Source organism: Cyberlindnera jadinii (assembly GCF_001661405.1).
Source record: "Cyberlindnera jadinii NRRL Y-1542 unplaced genomic scaffold CYBJAscaffold_3, whole genome shotgun sequence".
In the NCBI taxonomy this organism is placed as follows: Eukaryota; Fungi; Ascomycota; class Saccharomycetes; order Phaffomycetales; family Wickerhamomycetaceae; genus Williopsis; species Williopsis jadinii.
In genome coordinates, this window is record NW_017963654.1 from 966,307 (window position 1) to 982,992 (window position 16,686).

At 47.2% G+C, this 16,686-nt stretch overlaps 8 protein-coding genes and 1 non-coding gene across 9 annotated transcripts; 3 read left to right on the top strand and 6 right to left on the bottom strand.

Moving 5' to 3' along the window:
• The first annotated feature begins 677 nt into the window (after positions 1 to 677).
• On the top strand, positions 678 to 3,964 carry GPI13 (mannose-ethanolamine phosphotransferase GPI13). The gene has a single exon (XM_020214617.1). The coding sequence runs from the start codon at positions 919 to 921 to the stop codon at positions 3,853 to 3,855; it is 2,937 nt and encodes a 978-aa protein (XP_020072038.1). The 5' UTR covers positions 678 to 918; the 3' UTR covers positions 3,856 to 3,964.
• A 92-nt stretch (positions 3,965 to 4,056) lies between these two features.
• Positions 4,057 to 4,575, top strand: CYBJADRAFT_166768 (uncharacterized protein). The gene has a single exon (XM_020214618.1). It carries the CDS (start codon positions 4,121 to 4,123, stop codon positions 4,400 to 4,402), a length of 282 nt encoding a protein of 93 aa, XP_020072039.1. The 5' UTR covers positions 4,057 to 4,120; the 3' UTR covers positions 4,403 to 4,575.
• CFT2 (cleavage polyadenylation factor subunit CFT2) lies at positions 4,576 to 6,875 on the bottom strand (the record flags this gene model as incomplete). Its single annotated transcript, XM_020217333.1, has 1 exon — positions 4,576 to 6,875. The coding sequence occupies exon 1, from the start codon at positions 6,859 to 6,861 to the stop codon at positions 4,576 to 4,578; it is 2,286 nt and encodes a 761-aa protein (XP_020072040.1). The 5' UTR covers positions 6,862 to 6,875.
• Positions 6,876 to 7,252: 377 nt separating this feature from the next.
• Positions 7,253 to 7,326, bottom strand: CYBJADRAFT_t52. The gene has a single exon. It is a non-coding gene; the product is annotated as a tRNA-Val (tRNA).
• Positions 7,327 to 7,469: 143 nt separating this feature from the next.
• Positions 7,470 to 8,665, bottom strand: CYBJADRAFT_166769 (uncharacterized protein). Its single transcript, XM_020214619.1, has one exon. It carries the CDS (start codon positions 8,553 to 8,555, stop codon positions 7,518 to 7,520), a length of 1,038 nt encoding a protein of 345 aa, XP_020072041.1. The 5' UTR covers positions 8,556 to 8,665; the 3' UTR covers positions 7,470 to 7,517.
• A 103-nt stretch (positions 8,666 to 8,768) lies between these two features.
• CYBJADRAFT_172011 (NADH:flavin oxidoreductase/NADH oxidase) lies at positions 8,769 to 10,055 on the bottom strand (the record flags this gene model as incomplete). The annotated part of the gene is made up of 1 exon (XM_020216285.1): positions 8,769 to 10,055. One exon carries the CDS (start codon positions 10,053 to 10,055, stop codon positions 8,769 to 8,771), a length of 1,287 nt encoding a protein of 428 aa, XP_020072042.1.
• A 378-nt stretch (positions 10,056 to 10,433) lies between these two features.
• On the bottom strand, positions 10,434 to 11,537 carry CYBJADRAFT_121144 (NADH:flavin oxidoreductase/NADH oxidase; the record flags this gene model as incomplete). The annotated part of the gene is made up of 1 exon (XM_020212341.1): positions 10,434 to 11,537. A coding segment is annotated over one exon (1,104 nt), but the record flags the coding sequence as incomplete, so codon positions are not given.
• A 596-nt stretch (positions 11,538 to 12,133) lies between these two features.
• Positions 12,134 to 14,059, bottom strand: CYBJADRAFT_193629 (enolase; the record flags this gene model as incomplete). Its single annotated transcript, XM_020217488.1, has 3 exons — positions 12,134 to 13,646; positions 13,681 to 13,752; positions 14,018 to 14,059. The coding sequence occupies 3 exons, from the start codon at positions 14,057 to 14,059 to the stop codon at positions 12,471 to 12,473; spliced, it is 1,290 nt and encodes a 429-aa protein (XP_020072044.1). The 3' UTR covers positions 12,134 to 12,470.
• A 1,751-nt stretch (positions 14,060 to 15,810) lies between these two features.
• CYBJADRAFT_124688 (uncharacterized protein) lies at positions 15,811 to 16,290 on the top strand (the record flags this gene model as incomplete). The annotated part of the gene is made up of 1 exon (XM_020212548.1): positions 15,811 to 16,290. The coding sequence occupies one exon, from the start codon at positions 15,811 to 15,813 to the stop codon at positions 16,288 to 16,290; it is 480 nt and encodes a 159-aa protein (XP_020072045.1).
• Positions 16,291 to 16,686: the final 396 nt, after the last annotated feature.

Genomic DNA, 16,686 nt, shown 5'->3' on the forward strand with positions numbered 1-16,686 from the left:
AGCAGATGACTGCTCAGTTGCTAGGACAGAAGACACACTGCCGGTTCAACGGGTGAGTGTATTGATGAACAGGTCACCGTGGTGGTGAGGGAAAAGTGGAGCTCACGATACTTCTCAGTGGTGAGTTGAAAGCTTGTATTGAGGCTGTGGTGTATGGAGGCTAGCTGGTGATGGAGTACACCACGGTGTACTCCCAGCTACCAACACGCCAAACCTCTCCCTCTCTCTCCAGGCATACAGATGTCATGAACATGCTCAGCTGAGGTCAGTGGACTAAGTGGAGCACCTTCTCCACGGATACTCAGCGAGTTGTAGACCAGCACTGCGTGTGAGTCTGGTCTTCCAGCTCACACATCCACGCTAACAACACCTCCAGAGATCACACACCAACATTGGCGCCCACACACACAATGGAGAATGATCAGTGTATACGACAAGAGTGAAAAGTAAACAAAGCATCACCTCGGTGATGCGTACAAGAAGTGGTAACCACAGCAGCGGAGCCTGACAATTTCGCACGCTGTGTCTTTTCCGCCAAATCAAACCGAATCGCCTCTTTGGGAAACTTTTCGCTTCCTCAGACGCGAAAAACAACACAAAATGGAAAGGGGAAAGAGGCAAACGAAAAAAATAAAACACGGCCCTCGGTTTATTTGGCAAGAGCCCATTTCCTGTGCTCTCAAACATTCAGCTCAAGTTTCAACAACATCAACAACAAATCACCTCAACCTTAGGGGTTAATTCTCAAGACTTGCGCTGTTTTAGGCTCCCAGTATACACGGCGCTCGTATCCTTGTGGACATCTCATCACCGCGGTGAATCGTCTTAGTTCTTTAGCGAAGGTTTTGAAGCCGCTGTTGACGTCTTGGATCATCGGCAAGTGATAACGGTAGTGTTTGTATGCCACGACGGGACACAATGTCTGATGAAAGTCATCTGGAAGAGCACATCAAAGAGAAGCGCAGTGTGCGTATGAGGACACGTGCGCTGGTGTGGAACAGCAGGCTGTGTGTGATGGCGGTGCTGTGTACGGTGATCTTTGTTTCCATAGCGGTTCTCCAGTGCATTGGGATAGCATTCTTCACGAAGGGATTCTTGTTATCCCGACAAGTGCTGGACAACTACTCCACCGTGGCGGATGATATTTACGAGGGCGCTTCGTCGCTGCGTAACTTCGACAAGGCCATCGTCGTGATCATCGATGCTCTGAGGTTTGACTTTGTGATACCTGACGAGGGCTCCAGTAAGCCCTACCATAACAACATACGTCTACCGTATGAACTGACACAGCAGTACCCTGAGAACTCTGTGCTGCTGAAATTCATGGCGGACCCTCCAACGACGACGTTACAGAGGCTGAAGGGGTTGACAACGGGATCTCTTCCGACGTTTGTCGATGCAGGGTCGAACTTTGACGGTGACGTGATCGAAGAGGACAATCTCATCAAGCAATTGTATCACAACAATAGATCCATAACGTTTGTCGGCGATGACACGTGGAAGGCGCTCTTTGGTCCCTTCCTGAATACGTCGTACCCATATGATTCGTTGAATGTGTGGGACTTGCATACCGTGGATAACGGGGTAATTGACCATTTCGGACCACTTCTTCAGAGCGAGCAGCAGAAATCATGGGACGTTCTAATAGGTCATTTATTGGGCGTGGATCACTGTGGCCATAGGTATGGGCCAGATCATTATGCCATGGCTGAGAAACAGCAGCAGATGGATTCTTTTCTACAGAGCATTGTCGATTCTATGGATGATGATACGCTGCTGATTGTGCTCGGTGATCACGGTATGGATAGAACAGGTAACCATGGTGGTGACTCTGCAGAAGAACTTGAGGCTGCACTTTGGTTATACTCAAAGAAAAGGGCATTCCATCAGCTGCAGAACCAAGATTCTTATGACATCAGAAGAAATGGAGCCAATTATAGAAAGGTCAATCAGATCGATTTGGTTCCTACGTTTTCACTGTTACTGGGCATTCCGGTTCCATTCAACAACCTTGGTGCGCCAATTGAGGAGGCATTTGCTGAGTCTTCATTGTATCTGAAAGCTGCAAAGTATACACTCGAACAGATTCATCGTTATAGACAACACTCCACGTCACTAATGGATGATGAACTCATTAATTCAAAGTTCAAACAGGCCCAAGAGTCCTGTACAGATGAAAACTTTTCTCAGCTTTTCCAAGATTACCAAAATGCATCACTTGAGAGATGTAAAGATTTGTGGGCTAGATTTGATATGATCAGTATTGTTGTTGGGATTGTTCTCATTTTCTTATCGATTATCATCTTAATCGTTTACTTCAAAATGATCCCAAGTGTGGTGATGACACAACTCTCAGAGGAAATAGTCCCCTCAATAATAGCAATGACGTCGCTCCTGACTGTTATTGCAATTTCAATCTCATTGATTTTAAAACCTTCATTCATGACATTGCCTTGGTGTACGATGTTGGGTGCAGCACTTGGGATTGTCTTTGGGTTTGCTGTTCCAATATTTGATCGATACAGTTGGATATGGTTGTTTTATTCCTTCTTGGATAGATTTGGGGGATTTTGGACATTAGTTGCCTTGTTCTTCTCATTCCTGCATTTGGCTATATTCGCATCTAACTCGTTTACAATTTGGGAAGATCGCATTTTGGGCTACCTTCTAACCACTTTTGGTATATTGGCTGCCTGGAAATCATCGCTTGCTGACTCGTCGGTTAAGAGAATCATGGGTATATACCACTCCGTGTCATTTATGGTGATCACAAGGTTGGCTTCGTTGATCACAATTTGTCGTGAGGAGCAGGGAACAATGTGTACACCAAACTATGACGTTTCTTCTTGGACTATTGTGATGCTCTTCATACAAACATTCGTGTTCCCATCTATTATCAAAGCATTTTACGACATATCTGGCTCATATCAGAGTGCAGCACCAACGTGGAACAGAGTTTTCAGACTTATTCTTCTGAGTATTGCGCTCTATTGGGGTCTTGAATGGTTTGAACGTCATCAATACGAGTTGACGTATGATTTCGTCAAGCGCATCAGTCTCTCCTCAGTGCACACTACAAAGTTCACCTTGGCTCGTATCATTGCCGGTACAACACTGGTTGCGGCCAATGTTGGATGGTCAAGAGGTCCTCTGTGTGTGGGACTTGATGTTAAAAACCGTGAAACGAAAGAAGTTGTTATCCTTGGTTACCAAAACGTTTACGGATCGCAATACTTCCTTTTAATGATGAACATTATAGCGAGCGTGATGCTGTTCACCAAACCAATGGGCCAATTTGCCATATTTTTGATGGTTTACCAGCTATTATCCTTTGTTGAGCTTGTTGACATTCTTGAAATACGCTCCAACTTGATCTCGCCAGTAATCGTTGGGCTTCTCGGGTGGTTCTATTTCTTCTCTACGGGGCACCAAGCAACGATTGCCTCGATCCAATGGGAGCTGGGATTCACACTTGTCGACACCATCGTGTTCCCATTCTCACACATCCCAATCTTCCTGAACACATTTGCATCCTTCCTCATCGCTACAGCTGCTATTGCTCTTGTCACCATATGGAAAATCCCACCAAGCACAAAGCCAGTCGCCCTCTATGCCAAGATAATCGAAAACTGTGGTACACTGCTCGCTTATCAATCAGTGATCACGCTAAGCACGTTGATCTTTGCCACAGTTTTCAGAAGACACTTGATGGTTTGGAAGATCTTTGCACCGAGGTTTATGATTGCAGGCCTAGTACAGATCGTCGTTAACGTTGTACTTATTCTGATCCCTGTCGGCTTTGCAAGCGGGAAACTCATAATACAGATCAACAGGATCTTTGGGAAGGGATCCTGAACCAAACTCATCATATAAAACACTTGCATTGGACGAACAAGACCACAGAGTTATCTACGTGTATTAATATAGAAAGAGAGCTCTTCTTTAAGTACTTTTTGGTAGGCGCACTAAATCAACTTCGAGAGATTTTGTGATTTTCGCGAATTTGTCCCTTTTTTGGCGCCGGGACAAAAATGTTCACTTGTCCCCTTAAAACTGTCCGTCAAAACAAAAAGGGACACAGCTTTGGCCTCAGCAAGTAAAGCAGAACAAAACAGAAAGCATGTCTTCAGGTTACGGTTTCTCAGGAGGTACAGGTCGCTGCTTCAACGTGTGGCAAAACTTCATGGAGTGCTACACAAACAGTGATACCAAACATCCACGTGAGTGCACACCATTGGCTGATGATTACTTTGAGTGTCTCCATAGACCAAAGGAGAAGGCTCGTGCTGAGAAGATCAGAGCCGAGTATGTGAAGCAACTCAAGGGTGAGAACAGCGAGAAGGCTGTTGGGATCACGGTTAAGAAGGACTCTCAGCCAGAGGCCCTTGGACTTGTGAATTGATTTTGTCGAAGCGCAGCACTTACTCCCATACATACGTTTTAACTGTCTTCACTATTTATTATTAGAGAATCTAGGTGTATTCACACGCAATGGTCTCTCGTGACTTATTTATTTACAGTTTGCAATCTTCGAAACTACTATATTTATTCTTTTAAGAGAACACATTCTTTCTATCACACGTAAGCTAACATTTTTCTGACGGCATCTCTAACCTTGTAGAACAGGTCACCGGGCAACCCGTCCACAATGACATCTCCATCACTGATCTTTCTGATGGCAACGGTGTCGTCTATCACCAAGGTACCTTCACCTTTGAATTCCACTTTGTGCGTGAGCGAGAGTGTCTTCTTCAACTCAGACAGTCTGACATCACCAATGGCTAAAGGAGCAGCTCTCACGTTGCTCAACAAGCTCGACTGTTCTAGTGGCACAAGAACCAGGTCATCGTTGACGTTCTGGGTAGTCTCATCTTCTTGTCCTTTGCCATCAATGTCCTTCATCTCAGTGTCACCATCGCCCTGTTGGTCTGCTTTCTTAAGATCCTCCTTGGTCTTCACCTCACCAATGACGTGTGCAACGTTGAATCCTCCAGCAATCTTTTGCCATTTTAGTTTGGAGGAGAGAGAATCATCAAGTACAATGTCAAATGACTGAAGCTTGTTGTCAGAACGGTATTCCTCGTTTGCATGTGTCACAACAACTTCAAACTTGTTGTGCTTTTGTAGCATGTTTGCAACCTTGTCTAGGTTATCCACATCTGACAAATCAGATATCAGGAAAACAGCCTTAGGTTTCAGTGCTGGAAGAATGAGAGATAGAGATCTCAAGTCAACAAGACCGGCAAGGTCGATGTAAGATAGAACGCATCTTGCAGGCACCAGAAGAGATGTGATGTGTCTTTTCACTGGTTCGTGCAATGCATCCAGATTTGACACATCGTCTTGTTTCTTTCCCTCATTCCATTTATTCTTCTCACCAAGCTTCATCTTCTGTGTCTCCTTCTTCTTCAGTTTGTTGACATCTTTCTCTTCTTCTCTCGCGTAATCTGCATGGTCTATTATGATACCATAATCACTGATCTTATTCTTTGATGGAAGATAAGGAAACATTCTTGCACGTCCTTTAGCGTTTCTGACATCCATATCAACAGGTACATGATCCTCTTTCTTGGTCTTTGGCTCTAGAATATCATCTTCATCCTCGGATTCAGACTCCTCATCCTCCTCGAACTTTGTTGCAACTTTCTCAGATTCTTTGTTCTTCTTCCGTTGCTCTCTTTCTGGACGCCTAGTCTTCACGGTTTGTTCATAAGCGGCAAGTTCATCTCCAACCAATCTTTCCTCTCTGATATCAACAATCTGTAACTTCTTCTCCAATGGGATAGGCGTACCTTCATCTGTAGACCCCGTCTTGTCCTTAACAGTTGAAAACCAAGTCTTATACAAGTCATTACCTATGGACCCTTCTAGTGGTCTCTCCGTCAGGATGATTGATGTCTTTTGATCAGTGCACAGGTTAAACAAAGCTGCTTGGGCCTCTGTACCATTTTCAAACCCTGAGCCCGATGCAAACACAACTTTTGCACCTGGCATGCTTAAGAGCTCTGAGGGTTTAACAACTTGAACCCTTGAAGCATCGAATGGTGCCTGACCTCTTGATTCCCATTCCTTGATCACTGCTGGTGCCATCCATTCGAGCATGCTACCGGCATAGGTCAAACTTCTTGCCTTGGCGTGAGCCACGAGCAACACTGGGATAGGCGCACTTTGCAAATGTTCATCAATAAGGTGGATAAGTTCCAGCATACGGCCACCTATAGATGTTGGCAGCAACACTGTACCACCCATTCCTAGTGTAGCATCGACAAGCTCAAAGAATTTATCAACACGTTTCTTGTGAGATAACGGAGAACCAATCGTAGCAGAGGTTATGACCACAGAGGGCCTCAAGAGCGCTGGGTTCTGTAGCATCTCAGCACCGTTCAAGAAAGAATCCTTGGAATGGTTCCATTCCGGAGCGTATATCACCTTTTCAGAGTTCTTATCCAATACCCATATTGTACCACCAAGGGTGTGACCGGAGTTGATCGCCGTGATTGTCAGCCCATCACACTTGGCTCTCAGATCTGTCACCTGAGAGTGCTTCACGGTGATGATCTTGTCAAATGCCTCCTCAACGTCACTCAGCTCGAACTGTGTTCCCTCGATAGGACCAATGATGCCGGCAGCTCTATACAGATCAATGGTTGCCACTCTTCCAAGATTACAGGTCGGTAGAGTAGCATAAACAGGCTTGTTCAGGTCATGAAACGCCAACCATGCGTAAGCACCAAGAAACTCGGTAGTCGGCTGCGATAGTAAGACTATGTCCACCGTGTTGGCGACATCTTTCAAGTACTGTAAATCAGAGGCACCATCCCAGCCTGGATCTGCTAGTATCCTCACACCGTCAAACTCCATGATGGAAGCTCGCGAGGCCGATCCTTTTGGAGTGACGGGCGTATATATGAACGACATGCTTAGATAATACTGTCTTCCCTCCGCTTTCTAGCCGCTGGAGAATTATTTCTGCCGCCGCTGTGCTTTGTTGTTTACGCTTACACTGAATTTTCTGTTGATGTTCGCGGGCTCGAGCAGCTAACGAAAATGCCTTCAAAGACGGTGGAACTACTGGAAAATATGACCCAATTGGCTTATGACACGAGTCTTTTGATGATGAGATTGATATTCAGGGTGGATAGTGGCTTGGATTATGTAACTGATTGTGAAAAAAGAGTCCAATTGTGGTTATAACTTCAGAATAAACTGTGGATAATCAGTCGATGTAGGTGTTTGGCGAAAAAAAAAGGAATGATTTCGCCCAGGATCGAACTGGGGACGTTCTGCGTGTTAAGCAGATGCCATGACCAACTAGACCACGAAACCGAATTCCTTGTTTGTCGTTCTTCACGGTTTGCCACACTGGACGTGAGCAACAACAACTAGTGTCAGAGTACATAAAGCGTAGGTTGATCTATACAATGCTGGAGACCCCATGAGAAGGAATAATATGAGTGAGCTACAGAGCTTGTTCCTGTTTTTGTCATTATCAGTCTATTATACAAGTACGTAATTGCTTATGGCTCCATGCTGTGGTCGATTTGGCTCAAGAAATCTTGGTCATCCAAATTCGAATACTGGAAGGCATCGTCCATCATGTCCAGTCCTTGGTCTGGGAAGTTGTCTTGCTTGAAGTCTGAAATTGGATCGTGTTCTCCAAGGCCATCAGTTGCGATGCCAAACTCCGTTTCTGGTAGGAGATGGTGACTGTCGACTGGTTCTTCAGGCTGGGCCTGTGATAGCTCTTCCTGTCTCTGCAACTGTTGCTGTTCCTCTTTCTGCTGTAGTTCTCTCTGCTCGAGCTCTCTCTTTTCTCTCTCCTCCTGTTCTTGCTTCTCTTTCTCCTCTTGTTCTTTTCTCTCCTGCTCAAGACGTGCTTGCTCTTCAGCAGCTACCCTGGCAGCCTCTGCTTCTTCTTTGGCACGCTTTTCCGCTTCTATTTTAGCCTTCTCCAAGTCCTCCCAATAGGTATCAGGTGCAGCTCTCGTATCAGGATTTATTGCTGGAATCGACTTCACTATCTTGGAATTCGATGTGAATCGTTTGTTAAACCTCTCACAGAAGGACTTCTCAATGCTGTCGATCTGATTATCAGAGTCGAAGTCGGTCCCACTCGCCAATTTGTCAATGGCGTCCTGTAGGAACCTGTTATCGTCAAAGAGCTTACTGACATCGGCCTCTTCCTTCATGATCTCAATGCTCTTGTCCAATGACTCAACTTTCTGTCTCATCAGTACCAAGTTCCCAAAATACAACTCCTCCTTCAGCTCTTCAATGTTGGTCTTTGTTGTTTGCACGTTCGCAAAGGGCTTAGGCGCGATTATACTGTCTGTGTGTACCCACTTATCCGTGATGTTCTCCATTAGTTCTTGGTTCAACAGAAACCGCTGCGTCGCAGCTGAACGGAACGACATGATATCGGCTTCATCGTGCATTCCTCCTATCTCATCCTGTAGTGCTTGGGCCTGGGCCTGTGCCTGTGCTTGTGCTTGGGCCTGTGCTTGGGCCTGTGCTGCTACTCTCTGACGTCTCTTGACTGTTTGCGCTCTCGCCATCTTTGTCTCTCTTCGACACGCCCTGGTTCGCTTGTTGTTGTTGTTGATGTTGTTGATGTTTGTGATCTTTTCTGTTTACTACGAGCGCTCGACTCTTACATAAGCACGCGAATATTTCCCTTCTCGGCTCCCGATGGGCTATCTACAGTGCAAGACATAAACAATACATAAACAATGGCACTTCTCACAATGACTCCTATATAATTCTGCTTTCTACACTTGAGCCTCTGGCACGGGAGTGACCTGGTCCTGTGTCAACGCTGGGTACTCGTACGACCACTCGTAAGGCCATGCAGAGCTGATCTTTACGCCCAAATCCTGGCCAAACCTGATAGCAGCGCCAGGGTTGATGAGGAACTCTCGGCCAGATAGAATGATGTCTGCACTCTTGTCTTGTAGCTTCTCCTCTGCAACGACACCAGAGTGGAACCCACCGACAGAGGCAACCAGTATTGGTGTCTGTGTTCCACGGCTGTGCAGTTTATCCCTTATAGCCTTTGCCAGTGGAGCCTGGGACGCTGGGCCCTGTGGACGACGGCGTGCCTTGTTATAGTTACCACCATCTGACACGTCGAGCACGTCGATGCCATGGTCTTCAAGAAGCAGTGCGAGCTCGCCGGCCTGCTCCAGGGTCCACGCCTTGGTCTCATCAGTGAGATCGCTCGCAGAGATACGAACAAACAATGGATGCTCGTCGTCCTTCACGGCATCGACAATCTCCAGCAGTATTCTTGCCCTATTCTCCAACAAACCACCGTAAGCATCGGTTCTTGTATTTGAAAGACCACTGAGAAACTCGCTGATGAGGTACCCATGTGCCCCGTGGATCTCGACAAAATCGAAATGAGCAATGTCGTACGCTCTCTTTGCTGCATCTTTGAAGCTCAGAACAATCTCCTTGATCTCATCAACACTCAACTCGTGTGGAGCTGGGAACTGCTCCTCGTCGTAGGAGATAGGCGAGGGTCCTACAGTGTCCCAGCCTTGATCTTCACCTTTTCTTGCGCCTTTGGAGACGTGGAGTGGGATAGGCAGTCCAGAGGCTTTACGACCACCATGGCCCAGTTGGATACCAATCTTGGTGCCTTGGGAGTGAGCAAAGTCAACAATCGGCTTCAACGATCTGGCATGTTCATCTGACCATATCCCCAAATCTTCTGGAGACAGCCTTCCCTCGGGTCTTACCGCTGTGGCTTCAACGATGATGAGGCCAGCACCACGAAGCGCAAACGATCCATAGTGGATCTCATGGAACTTTGTAGCAAATCCAACACTGTCACCTTCAGATGGCGCAGAGTAGGTACACATTGGTGACACACCAAGTCTGTTCTGGAAGTGTGTACCTTTGATCTTCAACGGCGTGAAAAGCTGTGGCTTGGGGAGCGTCTCGCCCTGGCTGGTGGCTCCTATTGGTCTACCAACCGGATAATGAACTGCGATTGGTAGGAAGAAGTCAACCTCGTCAGAGGCCTTTGCACGGGTTCCGTATCCAGTGAACATTGAGTTTTAATTATCGATGGTTTTGAGATGAGAGCCCTCCTCGTCACAAGTTTCGATGCGATGATGCTGCTTTTATAATGCTGGGGGAAATTAGTAATCGTCCGAGTTCGCCGTAAACGTGTACGTGAAGATAAATGCCACACACCATCATCTCTCGATTATTGCGTTGTATGAAATGTGTCCAATCATCACGGCCATCCAAGTGCTGCATTTGTCATCAATTGCTGTGTGAGCTGTTGGTATCCGCATCGCACACGCTACAGGGAAAGTTACTGCTTTGAAACGTTGCTACTATGGAAATCTGATACAAAAAGCTCACTCAATGCCGACCATCACCCTACTGTATCACGTGTTCGAGTCTGTTAAAGGTGGTGGCTCGTACGTCCACTCATATGGCCACCCAGAGCTTATGCTGTACCCCAAGTCCTGTGCGAAGCGTATGGCTGCTCCGGGATTAATCAGGAATTCCCGTCCTGACAGAATCACATCAGCACTACCGTCGTCAAGCTTCTCCTCTGCTATCAGACCCGAGCTTATCGAGCCGACAGTGGCCACAAGCATAGAGTGCTTGGTGCCACGATTCCGCAGTGTGTCCCTTACTCCCTTGGCCAGTGGTGCCTGGTTTGCTGGTACATGTGGTAGATGGTACGGCCTGTTGAAGTTACCACCGTCCGAGACATCGATCACGTCGACTCCGTGATCTTCTAGCAGTAATGCGAGCTCCTGAGTATGCTCCAGCTTCCATGCTTCTGGCAGCTGTGATCTATCAGTCGCCGACACACGCACAAACAAGGGGTGTTCGTCGTCTTTCACTTCATCTATAATCTCCAATAGCAACCTGGTTCTGTTTAGGAATGATCCTCCGTACCTGTCGGTTCTCTTGTTGGACAACTCGCTCAGAAAGTTGTTCAGGAGAAAGCCATGGGCAGCGTGGATCTCAACAAAGTCGAAGCCAGAGATGTCCAGTGAGCGACGAGCTGCGTCCTTAAATAGCCTGACGACGGCCTGGATCTCTTCAAGCGTCATTTCTCTAGGTGTAGGGAAGAGCTCTTCATCGAATGAGATGGCAGAGGGCCCCACAGTGTCCCATCCTTGGTCGCTGTCCTTGTTAGCAGCCTTCGATAGATGTAGAGACAGAGGCAGGCCCGAGGCCTTACGACCACCATGTCCTATTTGGATGCCAATCTTGACACCTTGAGCATGTGCAAAGTCCACAATCGGTCTCAACGACTCGGCTTGCGAGTCCAGCCATATGCCCAGGTCCTCTGGAGATGTTCGACCTTCAGGACACACAGCTGCTGTCTCAAGGATGATAAGACCCGGGCCTCTCAGGGCAAAAGAGCCATAATTGATCTCGTGGAACTTGGTGGCGTGTCCAATCGTCTCACCATCAGGAGCTGCCGAGTAGGTGCACATAGGCGATACGCCTATCCTGTTCTGGAACACTGTTGACTTGATCTTATATGGTTCTAACAACTTAGGGTCACCAGTGGTTTGTTCCTTGTGCCTGCACTGTCCAAGGAGCCTCCCACCCGGGAAATGCACAGGTTTGGGCAAGAAATAATCAAGTGATGGGCTTCTCTTCGCACGGGACCCGTATCCACTGTACATTCTTGCTACTAACTTCCTCTTTATAGCGAATTGGAGCCTCATTGTTGGGTTATGTTTCTGTCTTGCTAATAATTCCACTTCAATGTTGGGTGATCCTCGGCTTTTGTGGGAAACGCTTGAAGGTTAGAGCCTCACCGCGGAGAATTGGCGCATGAGAGCTGAATCGAGAGAGCTGTGTGACTCAAACTGGCTAGCGAATCAGACCAATTATATCCGCAGCAACTCGTCATTGAGCCTTGTAATACATTGCTGCTGTCTTATAATGCGCCAATTTCTTCCACATTGTTCTGGCGAAACCATGGCATCTACACCTATACGCATTGTTCTGCAGCAGCCTGTGATGTGTGTGACATTCGCCTTTCGAATTTACTGCTGAATAGATCGCATCGTGATTACATCCTTTTTACTTTACTGAAATAGTGTGAATCATGAATTGTCAAGATTCGAGTGTTCTTCTACGGTGGCTTCAACGGCACTCTTTCAGCCATTGTATTTCCTGTTTTCCTGCGTTCTTATGAAATAACTCGTCCATCGTATATGTTCGCGTCATATTGGTTAGGGATTATCTTATTCACATCATTTCTTAGTACAGGTGACGTTGAGCCGGCACTTGAAGCGGAGAGTGACTTATTGATAGCCGTTTAATAGTTAAGTGTGTAGCACCTGAGATATCATTATAAGCTTACCCTTGAAGATCACAGAGACATCACCTCTTCACACCTACAATCAGCACCAAAATCATACAGAAAGGTCTTGAATTAACCACTTTAGAAATAAAAAAAAGCGTTCAGCAACAAAAAAAAACTAAATACGAACAGACTTCTGGAAGTTGCGACCAGCGTACACTGCTTTGTCACCCAGTTCTTCTTCAATTCTCAACAGTTGGTTGTACTTTGCCAATCTCTCAGATCTTGCAGCAGCACCAGTCTTGATTTGACCAGTTCTCAAACCGACACAGAGGTCTGCAATGAAGGTGTCCTCAGTCTCACCAGATCTGTGGGACACCAGCACACCCCAACCAGCGTTGTATGCTGTCCAAGCTGCCTCAATGGACTCGGAAAGTGTACCGATTTGGTTCACCTTAAGCAGAAGAGAAGAGGCAGCCTTCTTCTCAATTGCAGTTCTGATTCTCACGGGGTTCGTGACTGTCAAGTCATCAGCGACAACTGGAAGCTCAACCCTAGGCAGGAAGTCGGTCCAAGAGTCCCAATCGTCCTCCGCAAATGGATCCTCGACGAACACCAAAGGATACTCCTTGATCAACTTCACGTACAAGTCAGCAAGCTGCTTGCCAGTCAGGTGCTTTGATTCATCATCTGTTGGGTTCTTGAAATCGACTCTGTACTTACCATCGATGAAGAATTCGGAAGAAGCAGCGTCCAAACCGACATACACTATACCTTCGTAACCGGCCTTCTTAATCGCAGCGGTGATTAAATCCAAGGCCTCCTCAGGTGTTGAAATATCTGGAGCAACACCACCTTCATCACCCACATTACCAGCAGATTGACCGTACTTTTCCTTTGCCAAGTTCTTCAAGATGTGGTAAATTTCCGAGTTCATTCTAAGGGCTTCAGAGAAAGATGAGGCACCAATTGGGGCAAGCATGAACTCTTGGAATGCAAGGTCACCACCAGCGTGCACACCACCGTTCAACACGTTCTGGAAAGGAACTGGCAAAACGTAAGGGCCCGGTGTGTTCGACAACTCCTTGATATGCTGATACAGTGGAATCTTCTTCTCAGCAGCAGCGGCCAATGAGGTGGCCAGTGAGACACCCAACAATGCGTTAGCACCAAGCTTAGACTTGTTTGGCGTACCATCAAGCTCGATAAGGAACTTGTCCATTGCCTTTTGGTCCTTGACGTCGATATTGGCCTTGATCACCGCAGGACCAATGATGTCGTTGACATTTGAGACGGCCTTCAGGACACCTTTACCGCCCCACTTGGTCTTGTCGCCGTCCCTCAACTCAACTGCCTCGTGGATACCTGTAGACGCACCTGAGGGGGACAATTGATCTGAACGTTCCATGCTCAGTGGTCAGCTCCACTTCAACGGTTGGGTTACCACGGGAGTCGTAGACCTATCTTGAGTGGATCTTTGAAATGGTCATTGTATAGCTGTTGTATAAGTTCTCTTCTTGTTCTGCTTGAAGAGGAACATTCACAGACCTGGCTTGAGATCCTCAGGTGCACAGCCAGTTTATATAGGTTTCTGCCACTTTATATAGGTTTCTGGAAAGGATTATAGTTCACGTATGCGTTGTGGATCTTCATCTCCTTCCGTTTAAACCTGAGGTGTGGAAGGCAGGCCATAATCATAACTTCTCCCCAAGATGATTAACTCACTATGAAGTACCCTCGTCTGGACAGTAGCCGTCTCTTCAGCATGTTGGGATGCCAAGAACAGTCATAACACCGCTCGCTATCCTTCTCACTGTGTAACAGACCGTGCTACTCCACGCCACGTTTACCGCTGCTTGTGACTCGCTTTTGTCTCTAACTTTAGCCAGGTTACAACCGCATGAAGAGACCGCTATCTCGGGCATCCAAGCCCATTGCCCTATCTGATTGGCTTGATGATCTACTAGATAGACACGACGGCCCCAACTAGCTGTCTGCTGCTGATCGGCATAGGAGTTTAGGAGTGCAGCTTGTGTCGCTTTAGCAGTACGTATGACACTTTTCACAATGCCCACGGATCTTTGCTGATGCCATGAGTATGACTTTTAGACAGATGCACCCCAGGCTTCCGTGTGATGATGCAGCGCTTGTTTATACGAGGATGTATTACATAGACAGGACCAGGAGTCCTCGTCCAATAGTCCTTCTTGCCATGAGTAATCTGGGCAGAGTCGCTGGCCAACTCCAGTTAGAGCCACCATCGACATAGCACTACAACCTCATACAGCGAGCAGTGAGCAGGATCAACCTGCTGCTGTCCAGATCGTTTAATTGTGTGTCAGAACGAGAGTGCTGAGCCCATTGTTGTACAGCTGTAGTGGGCAGTAAACGAGGACGCATACCCCTTAGAAGCCAAAGGCCGTTCTAAAAATTGACAGCCCAGAACATGTGCCCTTTGGAACTTATCCACGGGAAGTGGGAAGCAGTACAAACAGTCTCAATGGTGGGACTCTGATGGTGAGACTCTCACTATGGCGATGTGGAGTGGATGGCTTGTGACACAACCACTTCAGCTGGCCTCTACAACGTGAATATTCGCTTATAGAACACATCGTACGCAGCATAGTCTCGTGCTTATTGAATCCTGAGACCACATGAAGGTGAGGTTCCCCCCTCCAAGGCATCACAGTCGTACAGCGCCTACAGCCCGGCAGGAGTAAACTGACTGGCAAGGTTGCACCAGATCATGTAATGTTCCCAATCGCTTTGTTCGCTAGATGTCTATAGACACACCGGTGGGAGTTATAACACAGCCAAAAGCATCTGATTCTCACCCCATTCGGTACCTCCAAGGGCACCTTTTGCATAGTTAACACGTTACGCCGGAACAACCGCGAAATGGGCCAACCCGGAAAATTTTGCAGGCAGCAGCTGCTGCTGAAGCAATTAATCCGAATAGCGAGTCCTATGCTCACTGGTTAGTTTCTACAAAACTTAGGTCAATTGACGAGGCAAAACTGGGACAGTTACAGCCTGTAGCGTGCGCTGTTCAATGCAAATGATTAACCCACTTTGCCCCTCCAATTCTCCTCCCTGGTGTCGTGCTTTGCGTACCAGAAGATAGAATAAATCATCCCGTTTTCTGAGGTGGTGAGACTTTTCACGCCTCTCCTTGGTGGTTGTTGCAGCACAGGCAGGGGCAGGAGCAAATAAAAAAAGAAACAGTGGAGTGACCTTGCAGTAGGGGGGAGAGACGTAAAGTGAGGCAGAGGTTCAGCAAACCTCTGCTTAGAAGTTGTGTGAATTACGGTTTCCTAATTGAGGGTGTCAAGGCATGAGAGAGAGAGGGGTGCAGACAAGTATATAAGGGTATTTATCTGACCCCTTGTTCCTGTTTTGCAGAGTGTGATTTCAGTCTTTTCATCACATTCATTTGATCATCACTTTAACGACTAAAGAGAAGATCACTCAATTCCTCGTGGAAACACTTTAAGAGAGACACTGCACACACTCCCACAATGACAAAGAAAGATAAGCAACAGAAAAAGCAATATAAGGCTGGAGAAATCGCCGAGTTTGAGGATTTGGACTCCTTCATCCAATACCTCAAGGACGAGAAGGAGGACCACGAGCTGGCCAACGGCCACGCCCGTGTGCATTACATCCCACCATTCGTACTGCACGAGTCCCACAATGACCCTGATCGTGTAAAGGACTCTCAGAACAGAAAGAACAAGAAGTTTGTGCGCCACTTGCACCAGCACGTTGAGAAGCATCTTCTCACCGAGATGAAGGAATTCTCCGGCATGGACCTGCACTTTGGAAAGCCAGAGGTTGCTGAGGACTTCGACACCATCACCTGGACGTATCTCGACGAGAGCGACCACGGCATGGGCTCCGAGGGTAACTTCAAGGTGAAGCTCGTTGTCAAGTGCGACTCCGACGGTGCCACCATCGACGTCAAGTACGACACGCTGCCTGTTGAAGAGACGGCCTGAGCTCGTCCTCCCTCTATGCATGCTTTGTTTAGGAACTAATAACTAAACCTCGGTTTACCTTATGAATTGAATGTTTGAACGAACTGCTTTATGTTTTGAAAATGCTCCTCTTCGTAGTCACAGCAACCGTTGACACAAAAACACAGCAACCACGACAACAGGGCAAAATTTGGGTTATGCGTTGCCGGGGTGAAATTTCGATCTGGGCTATCTACCGCGCGCGCGCATAGCCTGAGCTGCCTTTGATCCCAATTAAGCATCCCGTTCCCATAACACCGCAGATAAGGGAATTTCATTGCTTCTGCCATCGACCAGTCCCTACGATAATTCCCTTTCGAATTCCCACCTCTGCTATAGAACAAGGCATCTCGTCCCGTGTGATACGCCCTCTCTGTC